This window comes from Rhinatrema bivittatum, chromosome 7 (assembly GCF_901001135.1).
Source record: "Rhinatrema bivittatum chromosome 7, aRhiBiv1.1, whole genome shotgun sequence".
In the NCBI taxonomy this organism is placed as follows: Eukaryota; Metazoa; Chordata; class Amphibia; order Gymnophiona; family Rhinatrematidae; genus Rhinatrema; species Rhinatrema bivittatum.
The window spans coordinates 37,035,098-37,053,889 of NC_042621.1; the positions used below are offsets into that span (position 1 = coordinate 37,035,098).

Genomic DNA, 18,792 nt, shown 5'->3' on the forward strand with positions numbered 1-18,792 from the left:
GCTAGATTGAGAAGATCCGCAAACCAAGGACAACTCGGCCACTCCAGAACCACTTCTGCCAGGTGTAATTCGATGCGCCTGAGCACTTTTCTGATCAGAGGCCACGGAGGAAATACGTAGAGCAAGACGTTTGCTGGCCAGGGAAGAACCAGAGCATCCATTCCTTCTGCTCCTGTTTCCCTGTGGCGACTGAAGAAGCATGGGGCCTTGGCATTCTTGAACGTCACCATCAGATCCATGTTGGGTATGCCCCACGTGTCACATATGAGCTGAAAAGCCTCGTCGGCCAATTCCCATTCCCCAGGATCGAGACAGTGACGACTGAGAAAGTCTGCCTGAACATTGTCGACGCCGGCTACGTGGGACGCTGCAATGCTGATCAGATGTTCCTCCGCCCAGTGAATCAACTGCTGAGCCTCTAGCACCACTGGTTGACTTTTGGTCCTGCCTTGGCGATTGATGTACGCTACCGTGGTCGCATTGTCGGACAGAACCCTGACCGACTTCCCTTGGTAGAGTGGAAAGAAAGCTTGCAACGCCAATTACACCGCTCTGGTCTCCAGACGATTGATCGACCACTGAGCTTCTTGCTGGGACCATTGCCCTTGCATCGATCTCCCCAGACAAACCACCCCCCAATCTGATAGGCTGGCATCCGTGGTAATTACTGTCCACTCTGGCACTTCTAAAGGGACTCCTCGGGTTGTCTGAGAAGAGCCACCAATCGAGGCTGGACCGAGCAGCATCTGTAAAGGGAGAGGTAGGTGAAATTGTTTGGAGACTGGGTTCCATGGCGAAAGCAATGCGGATTATAACGGACGGAGCTGGCAAAGGCCCAGGGTACCAGCTCCAAGGTGGAAGTCATCGAGCCTAGGACCCGTAAGTAATCTCGCACCCTGGGAGGTCGTTTGGCCAACAAGTCCCGTACCTGGCCCTGCAGTTTGCAAATGCGCTCCATGGTAAGGAAGACTCTCCTCTTTTTTTGTGTTGAAAAGAGCCCCCAGGAATTTCAGAGACTGGGAGGGTACCAGCCGACTCTTGACTAGGTTGACCACCCAATCAAGTGAATTCAGGAATTGCTGCACTCTGCGAATCGCCAACCGGCCGAGCGTTTCCATCTTCGCTCAGATCAGCCAGTCATCCAGATAGGGATGCACCGGAAGCCTCTCCTTTCAGGGCTGCGCTGCCACCACCACCATTACCTTGGTAAACATCCTGGGCACGGTGGCAAGAGCCCGAAATTGAAAATGGCGACCCAGCACAGAGAATCTGAGAAACGTCTGGTGGTCGGAGCGGATGCCGATGTGAAGATACGCCTCAGTGAGATCCAAGGATGCCAGAAACTCTCCTTTTCGCACTGAGGCTATAACGGACCTCAGGGTCTCCATGCGGAACCTGGGCACGCGAAGGCATCGGTTTACTCGCTTTAAGTCCAGAATGGACCAGAAGGCCCCCCCCCCCTCCTTCTTTGGTACCACAAAGTAGATGGAGTATCGCCCTCGTCTTAGCTCCGCTGGAGGTACTGGCATAATGGCACTGAGCTGAAGGCGGTGCTGTAAAGCGTCTTGCACTGCCTTTCGCTTCTCTTCGTAACCGCATGGGGAAAACTAGGAACCAGTCCCGAAGGCGCAGAGCAAAATCTAAAGCATAGCTTTGACATATCGCTGAGAGGACCCACTGGTCCGACGTCAGTCTGGCCCATTCCTCGTAAAATAGGGACAGTCTGCCACCCACAACTGGCACAGAGGAATGGACTGGTGCCCCTTCATTGGGAAGACTTGGCTCCGGTGGCAGTCTGAGAACGTCTGGTTCTACCAAAGCACCGGCCTCAAAAAGGTTGAGTCCAGGATTGTTGCCAGCTTGAAGACTGCCGAAAGGAAGAGTTAGGAGCCCTAGATGACGAAATCTTCGATTTCCTTTGAACCGAGCCCGGGAGAAAAAGGAGCCCCTTGATCTGGGCCGGTCCTCTGGCAAATGATGGACCTTATTCTTGCTGACAGACTGGATCATATCTTCCAGGCCCTTGCCAAAAAGCAACTTGCCCTTGAACGGCAGAGAACCCAGCTGAGCTTTGGAGGAAACATCCACTGACCAGTTCCGCAACTACAGGAGTCTCCAGGCAGAGACCGTAGACACCATAGACCCCGGCCGAAGTCCTCATCAGATCGTAAAGTGCATCAGCACTATAAGCCATCGCCACCTCCAGGCGCCCCGCTTGGCGAGTCTCCTCCTCATAAAGGCCTGCATCTATTGTACCTAACGAAGGCCATCTTGCAAAGAAAAGTTGCTACACATAGCCGCCCGCACTCCCATTGCGGAAACCTCAAAAATCTTCTTAAGTTGAAGCTCCAACTTCCTATCTTGCAGGTCCTTGAGGGCTGTGGCTCCCGTTACCAGGATAGTAGTCTTTTAGGTGGGACTGCGGACACCACTACTCCCACCTTAGGTACACGCAGCAGGTCCAAAGCTTCCTCCAGTAGAGGATACAGCTTATCCATAGCCTTGCTCACTTTTAATCCTAAATCTAGGGTATCCCATTCACGAAACAAATCTGTCACTGAGAAATGAAAAGGAAAAGAAGTGGCCGGGCCCTGCAGGACCAACAATACCGGATCCATAGCCCCCCAACCTGGACTATTCTGGAGGCATATCGATGCCCAGCTCTCCAAGAACCGCAGGGTTCAACGGACCCAACTCCTCTTTCCTAAACAGGCGGACCACTTTGGGGTTGTCGCCTTCCACAACATGAGATCCCCTGCCTGCATCCTGCTAATCAGGATCCAAATCCACCCCCAGTAGGGGCTTGGCCTGCAGGTCTTGGTTCCCCTTCACCAAATTCAGATCCGAGGAATCAGTCAGTCTGAGGGACCGCTGTCTTCAATGGGCGTTTAGCCTGAGCAGGTCCCGAGCCACCCTTAGGCTTAGCCCGCTTGTGTGGATTAGACTTTGGACCCAAGGAAGAACTTTTTCCTCCAGCCTGCTGCTTTCCTAACTTCCTGGCCTTAAAGGCCTTGTGAAGGAGTAAAACGAACTCCGAGGAAAAGGAAGAGGAGGAGGAATCTGAAGCCCCCTCGGAGCTATTCTCTTTTGCTGATGAGTCAGAAAACAAAGGGGCGACCCACCCCCCTCCCCAGGGATGCTTTGTTGCGGAGAGAGAGAGAAGGAGGAAGAATCCCCTCCCCCCCCAATCGCTGCACGAGTCTCTGCTCTAAAAGAACCCAAAATGGCCTCCGTTCCCATGCTTAGCATGAATGGGTCAGCTGCAGCGACTTGCTATGATCCCCCACCCTTAGAGGATCTGCCCGCCGCGTTTTTTGCCAAATCTGAAATCTGACTCAGTCTCCCATCTGCTTGCAGAGGAGCACATAACCCACTAGGAAAGTTCCTATTTCACTGAGGCAGGGGGAGACCAGGAAATGTGGCAACACACCTGCGTGTGCTTGGCAACACACTGGTTGAGAACTGCTGGTCTAGGGGTAGCAAAAAGCACAAATCCATTCCTGTCCAGCCCAAGAACTGAAGCTGACTTTTTTGTATGGCAAACAGACTGCTGCTGAGCCAGAAAAGGGAAAACAAATTTTAAAGGAAAATATTTTCTGTGCATATCAGCAGTATTCAAATATACCATCAAATTACTACAGAATGTAATGAACTGTGGCACTGGGTTTTATAATTCTTGCTGCAGAATTTACTGCATGAGCTGCTACAGAAAACAAAGAACTTACAGTTTCATATGCTGGGGAAACTGTGGGTATTTGTGGGGGGGTTCCTCCCATATGAGGTGGATAGAAGTTGGTAAAAGCTTGGTAGGTGCCTACTTCTGCACCATTAAAATTCTCCTAAAATGAAAAACAAACAAAAAAAAACAACCCAGAAAAATCAGTCAATAACCCATGGAAAAAAAAACAAAACAAAACATACAACACCTTTAATAACTACAGCCCACTGTGAGAAGGGAATATTAAACATTAACGAAGGCAGAAAAAGATCAAGTGGTCCATCTAGTCTGCTCAGCAGTTTTTTATGGTATTAACTGCTTGTCCATGCAGGTTACCTCCAAGCCTTATGTCAATGGTAGTAATATTTACTATCAAAATCAAGCAACTATCAAACCCGTAACAAAATTACTTAGTGATATTTTTATGGGGTTGAACAGCCTTCTTGATTATTCAGACAATACTGTTTGAATGTGTTTTGCTTTGGACTTGGCCGTAGAAGCAATCCTATATTGCTTCTACGGCCAAGTATTTACGGCCAAGTACGGCATTTATTTTCATGAACTATGGACTCTGGTACCTCCAGGTTAAAGCACTTCCAAGCTTTAACCCGTTCTCTCTATCATATCTTTCATAACTAATACTTGCCTTTATCTTCCTTCCAGCTTGTTTTAAGCTTCCAAGTTCTTGACTCCCGTTGATTGTAACTTTGACTTATTCCTATCTATGGTTATTTATTGTTTACCTGAATTGTTCCTTCAGTTATACCCTATGTTAAATGTAAACCGATCCGATATGGTTATTTACTATGAAGGTCGGTATAAAACACTGTTAAATAAAAATAAATAAATAAATATTTTTCTCTGTCTACATATTAGTACCCTGGACCATAAAAGTCAGGGCCCAGCATTGGCTGTTTGAATCAAATTCCCCTTTTTGCATCAAAGTGGAGAACATAGAAATGACGGCAGAAGAAGTCTACCCAGCAAGCTTTCACACTTATTTTTTTCTCATGCTTATCTGTTACTCTTGACCCTTATTAGTAACTTTTTGGTTCTAGTTACCTTCCTCCCCCACCATTGATGTAGAAAGCAGTGCTGGAGCTGCAATTAAGAAGTATCACAATGTTGCAGTTGCATCAAAAGCATGAAGGCTAATTGATTAAAGGGCAGTAATCCCCCCATGCCTTTTGTTAAGGGTAGTATCTGCCTCTCTGTGCAAGTTACACCCATGCACCCTTTTCTTCATTTCTAACCGGATCCCTAAAGGCTACAGCAGTTTTTATCCCATGCCTTTTAGAATTTATTTACTGTTTTTTTGTCCTCACCACCTCTTCTGGAAGGGAATTCCAAGCATCCACCACCCTCTTCATGAAGAAATATTTCCTGATATTAAATCTGAGTTGTTCCCCCTGGAGTTCCATTTCGTGACCCCAAGTTCTACTGCTTGCCTTCCAACAAAAATGGTTTGAGGTTCGCACATCATTAAAACCTTTTTATGTATCGGAATTTCTGTATCATATCTCCCTAAACTTCCTCTCTTCCAGGGTATACATTATTCAGATCCTTCAGTCTCTCCTCACAAGTCTTCTGATACAGACACCACACCATTTTGGTCACCCTTCTCTGGATCACCTCTGTCCTGACCTTATCCTTTTTGAGATTTGGGTTCCAGGACTGAACACAGTACTTCAGGTGACGCCTCACCAAGGACCTGTACAAGGGCATCACCACCTTTTTCTTACTGGTTATTCTTTCTGTGCAGCCCAGCATTCTTTTGGTGTTAGCTATCACCTTGTCACGTTGCTTTGCCGCCTTCAGATCGCTAGACACAATTACCCCAAGTTCCAACTCCCAGTCTGTGACATTAGTCTTCCACCCCCCCCCTCCCAATCACATACTGCTCTTTTGGATTACCACATCCCAGGTGCATGAACTCTGCCTGCCTTTCTTGGCATTGAATTCAAGCTGTCAAATCTTAGACCACTCCAAGATTTCTTAAATCACGTTTCATTCTCTATACCAGAGCTTTCCAAACTGTGTCACCTGCAGTCTGAAGGTGTGTCGCCCGGTCCACATTGCAGCAGGGCCTGCAGAAGCAGGGAACTACAGCAGGAAGATCGGCGGGGCCGTGGTGGAGCTTACCTCACCACGGCCCGAAGAAAAGGGTCAAGTTCACTACTCCTCCTTCCTGCCTGCGCAGCCCCGGAAGAACGCTGCCAGAGCCACGTGGGCAGGAAGGAGGAGGAGCATCTGGCGTGTACAGAAGAAGAGCAGCGTTATTGGGCTGCCGCATATCCCACGTCGCGGTGGCCGGAGAAGGAGGAAACCCGGTAGTAGGGCTGCTGTTAGAATGAGAACCTGATTGTGTGTTTGAGGGAAGAAAACAGATGGAAAGGAAAACAAAACAAACAAAAAAAAAGACCCTGTAAAAGGAATTGGCAAAAAAACAAGAAAGGGAAGGTGGAAAAAAAAAGCCTGTGACCAACCAATTAGAAAACTAAGATCAGACAGCAAAGGGAAAAAATTACTTTTTAGTGATTGGCATATGTTATCTTTGGGAATGTGCAAGAGTAGCACTTTCTCTATGCCGATCTCACAATGTACCAAATATCCACATGGCAGCAGTGACAGCAGTAGCAGAGGAATGAGAGAGGCTCTGAGGTTGCTGGCAAAAGAAAAAGGGGGGGGTCTGCCTTCAGTGTGTGCAAGTGTATGAATAGGAGTCTGCCTGGGGGGGTGTGTGTATGAATGTATGGGTGCCTGCCTGAGGCTGTATCTGTGTATGAGAAAGAATGGGTGTCTTCCTGGGGTCTGTGTGTGAGAATAGGTGCCTGTGTGTGTGTGAATGAATGTGTGCATGCCTGGGGGGTGGGGAGGGAGCGGTGTGAGAATGAATGGGAGCTGCCTGCGGGTCAGTGTGGGTGTAACATTATGTAATCCACAAAAATGTATGTATATATTTAAGGAAACATACATAAATGTCAAAATACATTTTATTCATTTAACCTTTAACCTCTGGTTTGCTAGAAGACTGAATTACTGTGTCGTGAAATTATGTTTGTCTAAAAAGTGTGTCACCAACATGAAAAGTTTGGAAAGCTCTGCTCTACACTCTTTCAGGTGTGCGACTCTACTGCAGGTTTTAGTATCATCTAAAAATAGACGAACTTTACCCTTCTATCCCTTCTGCAATGTCGTTCACAAAGATATTGAACAAAACTGGTCCCAAAACCAATCCTTGTGGCACTCCACTTAACACCATTCTCTCTTCAGAATAGGTTCCATTTACCATTACATGCTGTCTCCTGTCAATCAGTTTATAATCCACATCACCACCTTGGCGTCCACTCTCAAGCTTCTCATTTTATTCAAGAGCCTCCTATGCGGGACCATATCAAAAGCTTTGCTGAAATCCAACTAGATCACATTGAGCACTCTTCCTTCATTCATGTCTATAATCACTCAATATAAAAAAAATATATAAATAAATCAGATTGGACTAATAGGACCTTCCCCTGGTGAATCCATTCTGCCTCAGATCCAGCTACCAACAGGATTGTAGATAGTGAACTATTTTTCTTTCAGCAGAATCTCCAATAAATTTTCCCACCACAGAGGTGAGACTAATCAGCTTGTAGTTTCCAGCTTCCTCTCTGCTACCACCCTTGTGAAGTGGGACCACAACAGCTCTTATCCAATCATGCAACACCACTCCTGTTTCCAGGGATCTATTGAACAGGTCTTTCAGCGGACCCACCAGCACATCTCTGAGCTCCCTCAGTATCCTGGGATGTACCTCATCTGGCCCCATGGCCTTGTCCTCTTTCAGTTTTCCTAGCTCTTCCCATACATTGTTCTGTAAACAGAATTGCAATTACCCCACTTCCATTCACAGTCTTGTCAAACAGCAACAATCTATCTCCAGGACCTTCTTTAGTTAACATTGAACTGAATTATTTGTTTAATATTTGCTATTTTTTCATCTTTCTCCATACATGTTTTCCTGTGTTCCTCTTTTTGGAATCCTTTATACTTCTTGAACACTATTCTTTTTGTCTTTATTTTTTTCAGCCACCTTCTTTGAGCACCAGATCAGTTTCTTTTTCCTCTTGTTTTTGTTTACTTTTTTTTTAACAAACAGATTTGACTCACTTTTAATTTGGCCCACTGGTGGTCCCCCTTAACTCACTTTCTCCCAGTTCTTCCTCCAGGTACCATAGACTAGAATTTCCCCAGCCACAAAATCTTTGTATGATTTTTTCCAGGTATTTTTCCAGTTATTTAAGGACAAAGCCATCCCCCTCTGGCTATCATGTAATTTGTTATGAAGTTTGAATGTGGACTGGAAAGGTGGAGATTTTTTGGTGAGTAGTTTCCTCTTGCTCCCAGCTTAAAGCAGATTCGCCCCTTACTGGGCACCATAAGCCTTCATTCACTATATAGGGATTTTTCTTCAATGTTAACCAGTGACAATCCTTCAGGCAGGCTCCTTTCAGATCCCAGTAAAGGAAAATTAGTTTCTTACCTGGTAATTTTCGTTCCTGTAGTACCACGGATCAGTCCAGACTCCTGGGTTTTTCCCCCTCTCTAGCAGAGACAGAGAAGTTTACCAAACAAAACTCCACTTTATATAGGATAGTGCCACCTACAGTCCGGCAGTATTACTCAATGTCAAAGCAGAATGACTCAACAAACCAACCTAACTACGTACAATAAGTCCTCAATCCGGGAGAAAAAACAACCGGAACATGTAAACCGGCAGAAACTCCACCTGTGGAATCACCAGAGGACTATTAATGGAAATCTCTGTGAAACTGAAAGCGCACAAAAGAAAAAACTAAGCAGACTCTCCCTTCACCTACATGTCTGTGAAGGGCAGGACTCTGGACTGATCCGTGGTACTACAGGAACAAAAATTATCAGGTAAGAAACTAATTTTCCTTTCCCTGTACGTACCCGGATCAGTCCAGACTCCTGGGATGTACCAGAGCTTCCTTACATGGGATGGGATCCAGAAAGGTCCGCTCGCAGCACATGTTTTCCAGATTCTCCTGAGACTGGCGCTTGGACAACTAGTTTGTAATGTCTTGCAAAAGTATGCAAGGATTTCCAAGTAGCCGCTCAACAAAGTTCCTGCGTATAAACCGTCTGACGCAAAAGAATGCAAGGATATCCAAGGAGCCACTCGACAAAGGTCCTGCGGATAAACTGACTGACATTTCGCTGAGGACACCACTTGTGAACAAGGAGAGTGTGTACGCAGACCCGCTGGAAGAAGCCTACCACGAAAAACAGATTGGCTGAGCGAAAAATGTCCTTCAGCCAACGAGCCATGGCAGTCTTGGAAGCCTGCAGTCCTCGTTTGGGACCATTCCATAGTCCAAAATGATGGTCCGACACATGAAAGGCATGTGTGGCGCCAGAGCTCTGCGAACGTCCAGCCTCCACAAGTCCCTAGACAAAGCATCCGAGAGGTCTAATTCTGGGAAGGCCGGTAGTTCCACCGGTTGGATGACCTGAAATGAAGAAAACACCTTTGATAGAAAAGAAGCGCCTGGAGGTCTGACACCCTACTAGCCGAAGTTATGGCCAGTAGAAAACACAAAACAAAACAGAACTACCTTCAAGGTAAAATCTTTCAAAGTCAAACTTTTCAAAGGCCCAGAAAGTGCCGAAGAAAGCGCCATGAGAAATAAATTCAGACTCCAATATGGACAAGGGTGCATCAGCGGAGGACGCAAGTATTTTGCTCCCCTTAGGAAACGAATCACCTCTGAAAGTACCGCTAACGCTATGGCTAGCTCGGTGCCATGCCAACAACCAAACAGCCGCCATCTGCACTGTAAGGGACCTACATGACAAGCCGTTGGCTAGGCCAGATGGAAGAAGCCCAAGAATATCAGACACCGAGGCCCGTTTAGGTAGCCCCCGACAGACCAGACACCAAAACCGAAAGAAAAAGAGCTTTCATATTCTAACGTAAGCTATGTTAGTGGGAAGCGTACGCGACCGGCAGAGCGTAGCCCCGACAGCTGAATACTAGTCCTTGTGACGTAAACGGAGCCTTTCAAAAGCCATGCCGCTAGCCAAAAGCGATTCACTGCCGTCAAACAAAAAGGGCCCTTGATGCAGCAGGTCGGGGAGAAACTGGGAACCGCAGCGGTCTCGCCACCGTCAGATTGAGGAGGTCCAGCCCCTCAGGGACGTCTCAGCCATTCTGGGACTACCTGGAGTATCTCTGCTGGATGGATCTCTATTCGCCTGAGTATCTTGTCAAAGGCCAAGGCGGGAAGATGTACCGCAGAACTCCTGGGAACGGTGAACCCGGACAGCACTAGGGCAGCCACCCCTTCTTGCTCCCGAGTCTCTGCGACGACCGTAAAACCGTGGCGCTTTGGCATTCTGAAAAAGTTGCCATGAGATCCATGCTGGGTGAGCCCCATGCGTCACAAACGAGTTGAGGAGCAGTGTCCGCCAATTCCCATTCCGGCGATGTGATACGCTGCTGTACTAACTAAGTTTGGGAGATCAATTGATTAGCTTCCAGCAACACTGGTCGACTCCTAGGGCTCCCTTGGCGATGGATATACGCCACCTTGGTCGTATTGTCTGAAAATAATTCTAACCGACCTCTTTTGGAGGAGAGGCCGGAATGCTTGTAGCACTAGCCCCAAAGCTCCTGTTTCCAAGCGATAGAACGACTACTGCGATTCCTCAGGAGATCATAATCCCTGTATAGATTTTCCCCCAGCACACTGCCCCCCCAACCAGAGAGGCTGGCAGCTGTGGTGACTACTGACCCTTCGGGGACATCCAGGGGGACTTTGTGCCAAAATTGTCCATCCACAACCAGCAACCGAAACTGCCCCGTGCTGTATCTGTTAGCAGCAGAGGAACAAATTTGGGGATCGAGTTCCATCGGAAAGCAAAGCTGATCGCCAAGACCTCCTATGAGTAAAGGCCCAGGGTACCCGTTCTAAGGTGGAAGACCTTGAACCAAGAATGTGTAAAAAGTCTCGAACCCTGGGTGAATGCTTGACCAATAAGTCTTGCACTTGACGATGCGGTCTGTTGTAAGAATAAGACTGCCCTACTGAGAACGAGTCTGTGCTGCTGAATGTTGAATATAGCAATCAAATACTCCAAGAACTGAGTTGGCACCAGCCGACTCTCGGCGAAAAAGACCACCCAGCACAGCGAGCCCTCTATGAATCGCTTCTCAGGGAAGCACTACCGAGTGCGCTCTACTCAGCCAGATGTCTAAGCAGGGATGGAGTAGAATCCCTTCCTTGCGGAGCTGTGCAGCCCTCACCACCAGTACTTTAGTGAATGCTCTGGACGCTGTAGCGAGATTGGAGGGTAGCACTTGAAACTGAAAGCGAAGACCCAGGACCGAAAACCGCCGAAACTGCTGGTGGTCGGAAGGGATACAGATCTGCAGGTACGGCTTCGTGAGATCCAGGGACAGTAAAAACTCACTTGCGCCCTGAGACAATGACCGACTGTAGCGTCTCCAAGCGAAACCGCGTCACTCTGAGACACCAGTTTATTCTGTTGAGATCCAGAATGGGCCGAGATGATCCCTCTTTTCCTTGGCACCACGAAGAAAATGTAAAAACAACCACTCCTGTTTACCTTTGGAGGCATTGAGGTTTCCTGGACCGCTTTTTGCTTGGAGCCGAAACCGCAGGTAAAGAGGAGAAAGCGATCCAGAGGGCGCCGTGTAAAAACTAAGGGGTAGCCTTGACTTATCATGGTGAGCACCCACTGATCCCTGGATATCCTGGCCCATTCCTCGAGAATCAGGGGCAGACTGACCCCTACCACAGGCTCCGAGGAGTGGCCCGGCCCCCTTCGTTGTGAAGACGTGTCTCTGGATGCCGCCTGCACATTACCAGGTCTGCTGATACGGCGGCCATGAAAGGACTGGGACCAGGCCTGTTGTCTATTTGGCGCCTGATGCAAGTAAGAACTGGAAGCTGTAGATGGCCGAATTATTCGACTGCCTCGAAATCTGGCCTGGGCCAAGAAGGAGCCCTCTGACTTTGGACGAACCACTGGAAAGCAAAGGACCGTAATGTCCCCCCGAAATTGGATCATAGCTGCCAAAAGCAACTTTCCAGTGAAGCATAGGGAACCCAGCTGTGCCATGGAGGAGACATCCGCTGACCAGTTCCTCAATCACCGAAGCCTATGGACTGAGACCGCCGAAACCATAGACCTGGATGGCGCTCTCAACAGATCGTGAATGGCATCAGCACAGTAGGCCATTGAAGTTTCGAAACGGCCGGCTTGGGCAGCCTCCATCTCCGAGAAACCGGCGTTGGCTTGTAACTGCCGAACCCAGCAGAGGCCCGCACGCAATGGCAAGTTGCCACAGATAGACGCTTGAGCTCCCCGACCTGAGACCTAAAAGAATCCCTTAAGCTGCAATTCCAACTTCCTGTGCTGCAGGTCTTTGCGTGCAGATGCCCCCAGTAGAGAATATAGCCTATCCATAGGTTTGGTAACATGCAAAACCAAATCAGGGGTGTCCCAAACTGGAAACTACAAGCACGTGACAGAAAAAAAGGAAATGAAATGGAAAGGAAGTAGGAAGGCCCCTCAGGCCCCATTACACCGGATCCATGGCCCCCCAACTTGGACTCTTCCTGGGGTAACTGACAACCCAAGTCTCCCCAAAATCACAGGGATAAGGGAACACAGAACTCCTCATCTTTTTCCACAGTATGAGATCCCTGCACAGTTCCCTGTGGCTGATCTAAAGTCCCGTAGACCCCCCCTCGGGGGCTGGGAGGGTAGGTCTAAACCACCCTAGTCTGACACCACAGACGACGACTCTGCTGCTCTCTGAGTTACCACCGAACCTAAGGGACGGCACCCCCTGTCAGAGCCAGTGCTATCATGTGTCCTGGCCTACTTACTGTGCTTCACAAGCGGCTCAATCCCAATAGCATTAGCCTCTGGTAATATTATTATTTATTTATTTTTTTAACTGTCTAGCTCCAAAAGGCCGGTGCAGCAGGACACAAAACCTGAAGAGGAGTAAGGAGGAAGATGCCACATCTGAGACCCCCTTGGGGCCATCCTCCATAGCTTTTGCTTTCATTCCCAGCGATTTGCCCCCCACTGCCTGCATGTCCTTCCTCGTTGCCGGCGCGAAAATTCCAAAATGGCGTACTTTCCCCGCGCTCAACGGGAACAGACTAAGAAGGAGACTCCCTCTCCCAAAACGCTCCAGTGACAGTCTGAAGCGCACATCTACCCTCCCAGGGGCCGTGGAAGCTCCCCCTCTCCCCAGGAAACAGACGGGGCACAACCCCTCTCTGCAGAGATGTGCGCGCGCGCGTCAAGTATCCCGCTGACAAGGTGACCTCCGCGGCAGTATGCGCGAGAGACAAACCGCAAAAACCTGGCTGAAATAGCCCGCGAACGCTGCAACAACCCCGGCTACCCGGACGACGATTAAAGCTCCACCTCAACCGTGAGGAACCGCAGAAACCGAGACAAGGAACAAAGAAAAAAAATTTTTTTTTTAAGCTGCACTTGCCCGGTCTGTCGTGGTTCCTGGACCATCTGGGGTGAGTGAGCCGGGCTCCCCGGTATCACCCCAGTGCTGCATACACCCAGCAACAGAGCTCTCAGCCCTTAGCTGCAGCTGCCTCTGAAACCAGGGGGATGGTCCCCTCAGGACCTGGCAACCCCTTGGTAGGCCACCACACTCCTTCAGAAACTGTGTGAGTTAGGCAAAAATATGCTTTTCTAAACAGCGTAATCTCAACCTGAATGATTAACAAAACAAAAAAATTATCTACACTAAGTAACCAGACTGTAGGTTTTGCACCTCCATCTGCTAGAGACAGAGAAATAAGAAAATTACTTCCTTACCTGCTAATTTTCGTTCCTGTAGTACCAAGGATCAGTCCAGACGGTGGGTTATGTCCCCCGTCCAGCAGATGGAGTCAGAGCAAACTTTGGAGGGTGCTGGCATATTAACCCGTGCACCCTCCCTACATCCTCAGTATCGAGAATATCAAAGCTAGAATAATAACTAGGAAGGATGGATCAAGTGGAAAAACAACAGCAATAAATTAAACTTGCAACCCAACTTGCAAAGAAAGCTGTCGACCATCCTCATGAAAACGGAGGCCAAAAACCCCATAACCAAGAGAAAAAAAACAGAACGAGCCACAAAGTAGAGGGAGATTGAGCAGTATAAAGAAACCCCAGTATCCCAACATTAACCGGGCGGGCGTCTGGACTGATCCTTGGTACTACAGGAACGAAAATTAGCAGGTAAGGAAGTAATTTTCTTTTCCCTGTACGTACCAGGATCAGTCCAGACGGTGGGATGTACCAAAGCTTCCCTAACTCGGGTGGGCCCCTGATAGCCCTGCTCGAATGACCTTGTTGCCAAAAGACCCAGAGGCTGACGACGGCAAGTGCAGACGGTAATGTCTGGCAAAGGCGTGTAGAGACTTCCAAGTCGCAGCTCGACATATTTCCTGAGATGAGACGGACTGAGATTCTGCCCAGGAGGTTGCCTGAGCACGGAGTGAATGGGCCTTTATTCCCACTGGATGGGTTCACCCCGCCCCAATGTACGCAGTCACTACGGCTTCCTTGAGTCACCTTGCGATCGTGGTCTTCGTGGCCGGAGATCCCTTCCGTGGCCCGGACCAGAGAACAAACAAGTGGTCTGAGACCCGGAAGTCGTTGGTAACCTCCAGATAGCGGAGTAGACTGCGCTTGACATCCCAATGCCGGAGCGATCTGGATTCGTCGGCGGGAAAAGACGGGAGCTCCACTGTCTGGTTCACATGAAACGTGGAGACGACCTTGGGAAGAAAGGAAGGCACCGTCCGTAAGGATACTCCGGAATCCGTGAATCAAAGGAATGGTTCCCTGCAGGAGAGAGCTTGAAGCTCCGAGATATGGCGTGCAGAAGAAATGGCCACCAAGAAGACAGACTTGAGGATGAGGTCCTTGATGGTGGCGTGACGTAGGGGCTCGAGGGGAGGACCTGCAAGGATCTTGAGGACCAGGTTAAGGCTCCACGAAGGACAGGGGTCCTTTACCAGAGGGCGCAGATGCTTCGCCCCCTTAAGAAACCTAGCGATGTCCGGATGAGAAAGGAGCGACGAGTGTCCGGTGGTCCGAACGAGTGAGCCTAGTGCTGAAACTTGAACTCGCAGGGAGTTGTAGGTGAGCCCTTTCCCCAGAGCGTCCTGTAGAAAAGCCAGTATCTGAGGAACAGAGGTGTCATGGGTGGAGCACCACGACTCGAAAACCTTCCAGACCCTCACGTAAGCGACCGAAGTTGAGGTCTTCTGAGCCTTGAGGAGGGTCGAGACTACTGCATCAGGGTAACCTTTGCGCTGGAGACACCGCCTTTCAAAAGCCAGGCCGCAAGACAGAAGTGTTCTGCCTGGTCGAAAAATACTGGGCCTTGATGCAGCAGATGAGGGAGATGGCCGAGCCGTAGGGGGCCATCCACTGCGATGTTGAGGAGGTCCGTGAACCATGGGCGCCGCAGCCACTCTGGGGCCACTAGAATGACGAGCCCCAGAGTGGGTTTCTATTCTCCGTAGGACCTTGCCCACTAGGGGCCATGGCAGAAAGGCATAGAGGAGGAGACAAGCCGGCCAGGGGAGAACCAGGGCGTCTACGCCCTCTGCGCCGTGCTCCCGCCTGCGACCGAAGAATCGTGGCACCTTGGTGTTGCGAGCTGTGGCCATGAGGTCTAGCGAGGGCGTCCCCCAGCGACGAATGAGGAGTTGCATCACCTCGTCGGAAAGAGACCATTCCCCGGGATCCAGACTATCGACTCAGGTAGTCTGCCAGGATGTTGTCTACGCCCATATGAGAGGCCGCCAAGCGCGTTAGGAAGCGCTCTGCCCATGACATCAGGCGGGCTGTTTCGAGAGCCACCTGCAGACTTCTCGTGCCGCCCTGGCGGTTGATGTAGGCTACTGTGGTTGTGTTGTCCGACAGGATCCGTACCGCCCGATTCCACACGAGGGGCAGAAAGTGTATGAGCGCCAGACGGACCGCTCTTGTTGCCAGGCGATTGATCGACCAGGTGGCTTGAGCCCTTGTCCACTGTCCCTGCGCCGAGCTCTGTTGGCCCACTGCTCCCCAGCTGGTCAGGCTGGCATCTGTGGCGACCACCACCCAATCCGGGATCTCGAGAGGAGAGACTTGAGCCAGATGCTGGGGGATCTAACCACCAGCGCAAGCTGTTCCTGGCGATCGGAGGGAGAAGGAGTACGACCTGGTAGTCCCGTGACACCGGTTTCCAACGGGAGAATAGAGCTCCTTGCAGGGGCCGCATATGCGCAAACGCCCACGGTACGAGATCGATCACGAAGGCCATGGATCCCAGGATCTCTAGATAATCCCAAGCCGTGGGTTCCGGGAGTGCCATGAAACGCTGGATCTGCTCTCGAAGAGCCTGCGCTTTGTCCGGGCGTAGGAAAACCTTTCCCTGAGCCGTGTCGAAGCGTGCTCCCAGGAAGTCCGGGCACTGCGAGGGCTGGAGACTGCTCTTGGTGAAATTCACCACCCAGCCGAGTGACTGGAGGAGTTGGACGACTCTGGTGACTGCCGCCTGTCCCTGGGATAGGGATTTCGCCCGAATGAGCCAGTCGTCCAGGTAGGGATGAACTAGTATTCCCTCCCGTTGTAGAGCGGCTGCCACTACCACCATGATCTTCGTGAAGGTCCGAGGGGCGGTCGCCAAACCGAAGGCAAGGGCCTGGAACTGGAAATACTGGTTCAGGATCTTGAAGTGAAGTAACCTCTGGTGAGCCTTGTGGATGGGAATGTGAAGATAAGCCTCCGTCAGGTTGAGAGAAGCGAGAAACTCTCCCTGATGCACCGCCGCCGTCACTGACCGTAGGGTCTCCATGCGGAAGCGAAATACCCGGAGAGACTTGTTGACCTCCTTGAGGACCAGGATGGGACGGAAGGCTCTGTCCTTTTTGGGTACCACGAAGTAAATCGAATAGTGGCCCGAGCCCACCTCTCCGGAGGGGACGGGAGAGATGGCCCCGAGATCCAGGAGCCTATCGAGGGTCTGCCGTACCACTGCTTGTGGCTCGAACCACAAGGCGAGAAGAGGAACCTGTCTCTTGGGGTGCGAGCAAATTCCAACGTGTAGCCGTTCCTTAGAATATCCAGGACCCACTGGTCCGAAGTAATGTGGGCCCACTCCCCGGAGAAGAGGGAAATGCACCCTCCGATCCGGGGCGTCAGGGAGCGGGTGAGCCTGGCATCATTGGGAGGGCTTGGACGACACTCCTTGCGACGACCCCTCTCTGGGTTGCCGGTGGCCACGAAAGGAACGGGGTCACAACTGTGACCTGGAGGAAGGCGTCCGAGGCGCAGGCTGTCTGGAGCCGTGAAAACGGCGTTGAGAGCGGGGGCGACTTCTTAGGGAGATGAACGGTCGGTAAGGCCGTTGGCAGTCCTCGGGCAAACGATGAACCGCGTTTTCCCCCAGGGACTTGATGAGCTGGTCAAGGTCTTCGCCGAAGAGGAACTTGCCCTTAAAAGGAATGGAACCCAGACTGGATTTGGAAGAGGAGTCTGCCGCCCAATTGCAAAGCCAAAGGAGGAGCCGCGCTGAGACCACGGATACCATGGATCTTGCCAAAACTTGCAACAGGTCGTAGAGGGCATCTGCCCCGTAGGCTATAACTTGGTCTTGGTCTGCTTCCTCCGGCGGCAGTTGAGAGGTGAGGAGTTGCTGGACCCACCGGAGTCCAGCCTTCTGGGTGAGAGAACTGCCGATGACCGCGCGGACTCCTAGCGCCGAAACCTCAAAGACTCTCTTGAGGTATACTTCCAGCTTTCTATCCTGGAGGTCGCGTAGGGCCGTGCCCCCCCGTGACCAGGATCGTGGTCCTCCTAGTAACTGCCGAGACCGCTGAGTCTACCTTCGGAACCGTGAGGAGGTCGAGGAAATCCTCTGGGAGGGGATAGAGTTTTTCCATCGCCCAGCCGACCTTGAGGGAAGCCTCGGGAGTGTCTCACTCTCTCGCCAAGAGCTGAAGGAAGGAGGCATGGATCGGGAAAGCCCGGAACAAGGGGCGCAGTCCTGCCAACACTGGGTCCCCCTTTTTGCTAGACGAGGCGACGACAGGTGCGGGGGGCCCTGCGGGGGTCGACAGGAGGCTCGAGATCCAGCTCCTGCAAGATGTGAGGGATTAGGTCCTCCAACTCTTCTTTGTGAAATATGCGAAGGACCCGCGGGTCGTCGCCGTCCAACTGAGTGTCCAGGAGGGGCTCATCCCCATGTGGTGACGTCTGGTCCCCCCCAAATCCGGAAGAGGGTCCGCTCCCCCCACCAGGGGGCATGCAAGGTGTACCCTGGAAGGCCCCGGGGGGGGGGGGGGGGGGCCCTCGCGTGACAGGGATCCAAGGCAGGAGTCTCTGCTAGCCTGGGAGCCTTGGATGGGAGAGGCTCTGTACCGAGGTGTCTGGGATGCTCCAGGTGCTGTAGGTAAGCATTGTGCATAAGCACAATGAACTCTGCGGAAAACGCGGGGGGGGGGGGGGGGGGGGGGGGGGGCCCGCTTGGGGACCGGAGAGAGAATCGGTGGTGACAGGTCCATGCAAGCCTCCCCGTCCCCTTCAGATGCCTGCAGCATGTTATCCTCCGCATCCAAGATGGCCGCTGTTCCCGCTGAAAGCGGGGACAGAGCCGGCCCCTGCAGTGCATGGCGTGCTGAGGCGCGCAAAGAAGATGTTGTCGGCGGCCCGGAGGTGCCCTCCCCACCAGGGAGGCACCTAGAACAGAGTCCCTAACGTGATCCTTGTGAACCCGGATCGCCGCAGGCCGAGCATCATGGAGCCCTCGGCATGCTCGGAGACGGCCGGGGGAGGGGCAGGCAGCAGCTGCAAAGGAGCCAGAGGGGGGATTTGCGCCGCGGGGGGAGCGGGAAAGACGCCTCCGCTCACACTAATCCCCTTCCAGAGGCAGCAGGGGAATGAAGCCTCCCTGCTGTGGCAGCCCGCCGCTGAGGAGACCCGCGGCTAGGGGGGGAGAGGCTGGCCCCACCAGCATCCAC

At 51.3% G+C, this 18,792-nt stretch overlaps 1 protein-coding gene across 6 annotated transcripts in view; it reads right to left on the bottom strand.

Moving 5' to 3' along the window:
• Positions 1 to 18,792, bottom strand: part of IST1 (IST1 factor associated with ESCRT-III) — a 60,712-nt gene that overhangs the window by 12,210 nt on the left and 29,710 nt on the right. For 4 of the 6 annotated variants that reach the window (XM_029608257.1, XM_029608259.1, XM_029608258.1 and 1 more), the window contains one exon: positions 3,726 to 3,839. The exons of the other annotated variants lie outside the window; for them this stretch is intronic. In XM_029608257.1, the coding sequence (XP_029464117.1) occupies positions 3,726 to 3,839 (114 nt within the window). The remainder of the gene's footprint in view (positions 1 to 3,725; positions 3,840 to 18,792) is intronic. 6 annotated transcript variants of the gene reach the window in all.